The sequence below is a fragment of the Numida meleagris genome, chromosome 26 (assembly GCF_002078875.1).
Source record: "Numida meleagris isolate 19003 breed g44 Domestic line chromosome 26, NumMel1.0, whole genome shotgun sequence".
NCBI classification, from domain to species: domain Eukaryota; kingdom Metazoa; phylum Chordata; class Aves; order Galliformes; family Numididae; genus Numida; species Numida meleagris.
This window is the reverse complement of record NC_034434.1, coordinates 3710249-3715929: the sequence shown is the minus strand read 5'-3', so window position 1 is coordinate 3715929 and position 5681 is coordinate 3710249. Positions and strand designations below refer to the sequence as shown.

The following is a 5681-nucleotide window of genomic DNA, read 5'->3' as shown; positions in this document are numbered from 1 at the left end:
CCCCCCGACCTCCCCCCGCTTCGGGGCCGCCGAGACGGAGAAACGGCCCCCGAGTCTCCAGAAGGGGAATCTCTGTCCCTGGGCACGGAGCCGCGCATGGGGACGGGGAGGTGGGGACTGCCAGGTGCCCCCACCCCGGAGGGAACGGCCCCGCGGTGTTGTGCGGCCAAAGCTCAAGGTCTGCTCCACCTGCTGCGTGCGGGCAGGGGATGTCGACGGCGCTCCCAGGGCCGAGGGAAGACGGCGGGGATGGAGCCCACCGATCCCAGCTCGGTCCCACCGTCATCGCCCCCCCGGGGCTCGGGTTGCGCGTCACCTCCTGCCCTGGGGACAGCGCTGGGTCCAGCGGTGGTCGGGACGCGCCGCCGTGTCCCCAGCGCGGAGCTCGAGTTGCAGGGTGATGGGAGCAGCAGGGACCCGCTGAGACCCCACTTTTTGCCCTGGTAACCCCACATCGGGGTCTGCATGGGCGTTGGGGTGGCGGTAGGGCGATGCCCGCCCCGTCCCCGCTCCGGCCGAGGCCCCGCGGCGCTGGGTCCTGCCCCGGCTGCTCCCGTCGGGCCGGGCAGGGTGCGGCACCTCGAGAATGTGGATGGGAGCGACCGGCGGGGACGCACCCGCCCGCCCACCCGCACCGTGCGGCACCGCCGCCGCCCCGGGGCCCCTCCGCGCCCCGAAACCATCTCCGTGGGACGGGGAGGGGGGGGGCTCCCCCGGCGGTGGGGGGCTCTCGTGGCTGCGTCACCGCACCTCTTGTGATTTGCGGGACCCCTGCGAGCGGTTCCATCCCACGCACTGCGGTGGGGACGGGGTTGCCCCCAGCTCAGGGTCTCCCAAGCCCTCCTGGGGACACGGCACAGCGAGGGCTGCGGGTTCGCCCTGCCCGGGGGGGCACCGGGGGGCCCCGAGCGGTGCGGCCGCCCCCGGCCCCGCGCCTCCCAGCTCAGCCCAATCCCGCGTGGGAACGCCGAGGGGGAGGCGCTGCCCACGGCGGGGCACCGGGGGGGCACCGGGAGGAGAGAGGGGGGAGGGGAGGGGGGTCACTTTCAACCGAAGAGCGCCAGCAGCCCCCCCCCACGGCCCCGCTACCCCAGCCCATCCACTCTCCGCACAACTCCGCACCGAGTCCCGCCGCCGCCCCCCGCGCCCCCGCTGCCCGTCGGGGCGGACCCACCTTCGGCGGCGGCGGGGCAGAGCGCGGCCAGCAGCAGCAGCAGCAGCAGCGCGGGGCAGAGCGGGCGGCCGCGGGCGGCGATCATGGTGCTCAGCGCGGGCCGCGGCCCATGGCCCCGCGCCGGCCGCTCCGGGAAAGTTTGCGGTGCGGTTCCGCCGCCTCCCGCCGCGCTCCCGGGCTCCACCTCGCGGGGCCGCGCCGCGTTCCTGGGAGCGGAGAAGAGGGCGCGCCGCGCGCTCCCGCCCACCACGCGCGCTCCCGAGCACCGGAGGCACCGAGCAGCCTCGGGTCCCCCCCGCCCCGTCCCGGGAGCAGCAGCCGTCCCGCCGCCCCGGGCACAGCGGCGGAGCTCCCGGCTGCTCTCGGCCACCCCGTCCCGGGAGCACCGGGCACGGGCACGTTGGGGTCCCGATGCCCCGGGACCGGAGCCACCGGGCGGCTTTGGACGCTCCATCCCGGGAGCACCGGGGCCCTCCGACGCAGGCAGCACCGACCCGCGGGTACCGGGCACCGGGTTTCCCGAGCCGCGCAGCTCCCTGCTGCTCTCAGCCCCCCCATCCCGGGAGCACCGGGCGCTGGGACGCAGCGGCTTTTCCTGTCTCGGTCACCCCGTGTCCCGGGGCTCCTTATGGCGGAGCACCCCCAGCACCACAGCCACCACCGGGTGCTCCGTCCCCGTGGTGCCGCCAACGCGGGAGCAGCACAGCGGGCACTGCCAGGCGGCAGCGGCACCAGGCACAGCCCCACTGCGGGCACTGCCCCCCGCAGCCCCACAGGGAGGGCAGGAGCCGCCCGGGGCTGCCGGGCTGCAGGCCACGACCCCCGGCCCTGTCCCGGTGACCCACCCGTGGTGCAGGGAAGGGGACGGGGCGGTGCTGTGCGCTGCCCGGGGCTCGGTGCCGTGGTGCAGGCCGAGGCCACGGGGCACCGTGGGGCAGGGCCCGTCCCCAGAGCTGCCCGCATCCCCCAGCAGCGGCCCCACGCCGGGCCCTTGGTTCTGGGACAGCCCCGGGCCCTGCGGCCTCCGCCCCACACCGCAGCGCCGCTCTCCGCACTGCGCCGGGACCACGGGGTCCGCTCCGGACCCCCCCAATCCGGGCCTGGGCCCCTCGAGGCCCTGCGACGCCCCCAGCACCGCGGGGGGATATATCCCGTGAGCCTCTGCGGAGAGCGCCGGAGGGGGGGGATATATCCCATGATCCTCCCGCCCTGGAGGACCGCAGCCCTCTCGTGATGCCCGCGGCCAGCGGGGGCGCTATATCCCGTGGTGCCCCGCGCAGCCTCCACTTCCGGGTCGGGCCGGAAGCCGCGCCGGGCGGCGATGGCGGGCGGCGGGGCGGCGCGGGCCGCGCTGCTGCTGCTGCTGGGAACGGCGGCCGCGCCGGGCCCGGCCCGCGAACCGCGCTACCCTGCCTCGGCGGCGCGGCGCGCCGGGCCCGGCCCGCGAACCGCGCTACCCTGCCTCGGCGGCGCGGCGCGCCGGGCCCGGCCCGCGGCTCTCAGGGCGACCGGGAGCCGCTGTACCGCGAGTGCCTGGGCCGCTGCGAGCGGCGGAACTGCTCGGGGGCGGCGCTGCGGCACTTCCGCGCCCGGCAGCCGCTCTACATGGGCCTCACAGGTACCGCCCCGCTGCCCGCCCATTGGCTGCGGGGCCTGGAGACCCCGCCCCCTCCTCTGGGCCACGCCCACACGGAGGCCACGCCCCCGTGTGGCACAGGCTCCTCCTCTGCACGTGGAGGCGGGGCCGAACTGGGTGTACTGGGATATACTGGGGAGCTCAGAGCCGTAGTGGGTGTGGGCTGAGAAGTCACTGGGCCGTGGTGAGATTGGGCTGGGGGAGTCACTGGGATGGACTGGGGCCATACTGGGAGCCCTGGGATAGACTGGGAGGCACTGGGCCATGCTGGGATCAGGCTGGGAGGGTACTGGTCCATTCTGGGGGGAACACTGAGCCATACTGGAGTGTGCAGGGCTGTACTGGGAGGCACAGAGCTGTAAGGGGGGGTACTGGGCTGTACTGGGGGGGCTCAGGGCTATCCTGGAGACTTCTCCTGGGCCATGGCAGATGGGTGTCCTGATGCTCCCAGCTCCTGACAGTCCATCCTGAGAGGGACTGGAGGAGGTGCTGGGGACAGGGACACACTGAGCCCCCACACTGGGACCCTCCGCTCCCCAGTGGCCACCCCCTCCCACTTCTTCCCCATCCCCAGGCTGGACGTGCCATGATGACTGCAAGTACGAGTGCATGTGGCGCACGGTGCGGCTCTACATGCAGGGCGGCCGCCGCGTGCCGCAGTTCCATGGCAAGGTGAGCACGGGGTGGGGGGAGCTGTGGGGCTGGGGGTCCCTGTGTCCCCTCCATCCTGCTGACCCCCCTGTCCCCTCGCAGTGGCCCTTCTCGCGGTTCCTCTTTGTCCAGGAGCCAGCCTCTGCCTTCGCCTCCCTCCTCAACGGCCTGGCCAGCTTCCTGATGCTGCTGCGCTACAAAGCCGCCGTGCCCCCCACCTCCCCCATGTACCCCACCTGCGTCGCCTTCGCCTGGGTAAGTCCCCCCCCCTACCCCAGGGCGTTGAGGACACACAGGAGCCACCACCGCAGTGATCTCATCTGTCCTCTACTTGTAACTCTGCTTTGTGCTCTTTGCAGGTCTCCGTCAACGCCTGGTTCTGGTCCACCGTCTTCCACACGCGGGACACGGCGCTGACAGAGGTGAGGGTCCTTGTCCCCACGCTGCGGGGGGCACTGGGCCCATCCCCAGGGTCTGAGCCCCCGGCCCCGCTCCTGCCTTGCAGAAACTCGACTACTTCTGCGCCTCAGCCGTCGTCCTGCACTCCGTGTACCTGTGCTGGGTCAGGTGAGCACCATCCCGGCTCTGGGGGCAACGCTGTCCTCGGGGTTGGGGACGTGTCACTGCCATCCTCCTGCCCACAGGACGCTGGGGCTGCGGCGGCCGGCCTTAATCGGCATCTTCAGGGCCTTCCTCCTCCTCTTCCTCGTCTGCCACATCTCCTACCTGACACTCGTCCGCTTTGACTACGGCTACAACATGGCTGCGAATGTGGCCATCGGTGAGAGCCAGGACAGTGGGGGCAACGGGACTGGGTGGGGGGACGTGGGGGCACAGTGGGACGAGAGTGAGGACCATGGGGACACAGTGGGTGTGGGGCATGGTGCTCCCATCTCACTGCCCCTTTCCTCTCCCCCCTAGGGCTTCTCAACCTGCTGTGGTGGCTGTGGTGGTGCCTGCGGAACCGCCCCCGCCTGCCCCACGTCTGGAAGTGTGCGGTGGTGGTGCTGCTGCTGCAGGCAGGGGCTCTGCTCGAGCTCCTCGACTTCCCCCCCCTCTTCTGGGTGCTGGACGCCCACGCCCTCTGGCATATCAGCACCGTGCCCCTCAACATCCTCTTTTACAGGTGAGGGCCGTGCTTGAAAGCGGGGTGCTGGGGGCCCTTTCCTTCAGTATGGGGTGCTCAGTGCCCCACTCTTGAAATTGAGATGCTTGGGGGCCCCTCTTTTGCCCTTGGAGTACTGTGTCCCTTCTCTTGAAATGGGGGTGCTGAGCTCCTCTCCTGCTCGTGGATGCTGGGGGGGCTCCGGGGTCTGGCTGGGCCCTAGTGGGTATTGGGGCCCCTTTGAGCCCCCATCTCCTGACCCCAGTGGACCAACCTGCGACCCCCAGTCCTATCTCCCCTCCTTCCCCACAGCTTCCTGGTGGACGACAGCCTCTACCTCCTGAAGGCCAACTCGGACCTCTCCAAAACGGACTAGAGCGGGAGGGGCAGGGGAAACACTGCATGCCCCCCCCAGGGCCCTGCCCCAACACGTGCCAAACAAATTCCTGCCCCCCCCCATACCCCTTAGCCGTGGACTCCCTCCTCCCCCTGCCTTCCAAGATGTGCTTTCCTCTCTACCACCCTGTCCTGTGTGGGGGCCAGGAGCTCCTCTCTGGGGGAAGTGGGGGCAGTGGACCCCCCCAGCTGCCAGTGCTGAGCCAGTGCCTCTTGCGGTGGGTCCTGGCAGCTGCAAGGTGGCAATGGCTGCTGGGGCCACACTGCTGTGAGGGGGGGGTGTGGGTGTCTGGGGGAGGCAGAGCATTCGGAGGGTTCCCTTTGGGGTGTGATGGTGCCTGTGTACGCTGGTGCCTGGGGGACGGGGGGGTAGGGTGCTGCCTTTCCTGGCCCTGCTTGCTGCTGGGTGGCTTCGGTGGAGGGGGGACAGTGCAATGTGTGGGGTCAGAGCGGTGCCTTGGGGTGGGGGGGTGACCCCCGTGCAGCCCTTGGGGAGCGCCCTGGGGCTGTGCCCCCCACCCAGCAGGGTGCAGCCCCCCCAGCAGGGTGTGCCCTGTGCTGTGAATAAAGCTGGAATTCAACCTGTGCTCTGTGCCCCCCATCCTGCTTTGCACCCCATGGGTGCTGCATACCCAGCCCCACTGTGCTCCCCTGTCTCCCCACCCGCACCATCCCTGCCCACCCCACAGCACCCTGCAGCCCCCACGCCCCATTTCCCA

At 71.6% G+C, this 5681-nt stretch overlaps 2 protein-coding genes across 2 annotated transcripts in view; one reads left to right on the top strand and one right to left on the bottom strand.

Annotated features, from left to right (window-relative positions):
- ERBB2 (erb-b2 receptor tyrosine kinase 2) overlaps positions 1 to 1352 on the bottom strand; it is a 9538-nt gene extending 8186 nt beyond the window's left edge. The window contains exon 1 of the mRNA XM_021378131.1: positions 1175 to 1352. Coding sequence (XP_021233806.1) covers positions 1175 to 1259 — 85 coding nt within the window. The 5' untranslated portion in view covers positions 1260 to 1352. The remainder of the gene's footprint in view (positions 1 to 1174) is intronic.
- Positions 2481 to 5548, top strand: PGAP3 (post-GPI attachment to proteins 3). Its single transcript, XM_021378218.1, has 9 exons — positions 2481 to 2551; positions 2650 to 2792; positions 3385 to 3482; positions 3564 to 3716; positions 3821 to 3883; positions 3967 to 4028; positions 4106 to 4242; positions 4383 to 4587; positions 4879 to 5548. The coding sequence occupies exons 1-9, from the start codon at positions 2496 to 2498 to the stop codon at positions 4940 to 4942; spliced, it is 981 nt and encodes a 326-aa protein (XP_021233893.1). The 5' UTR covers positions 2481 to 2495; the 3' UTR covers positions 4943 to 5548.

Coding starts and splice junctions, on each gene's coding strand:
- PGAP3 (XM_021378218.1), top strand. CDS start 2,496: ATGGCGGGCGGCGGGGCGGCGCGGGCCGCGCTGCTGCTGCTGCTGGGA. Junction 4,243..4,382: donor GGCTGCGAATGTGGCCATCG/GTGAGAGCCAGG, acceptor TCTCCCCCCTAG/GGCTTCTCAACCTGCTGTGG. Junction 4,588..4,878: donor CTCAACATCCTCTTTTACAG/GTGAGGGCCGTG, acceptor CCTTCCCCACAG/CTTCCTGGTGGACGACAGCC.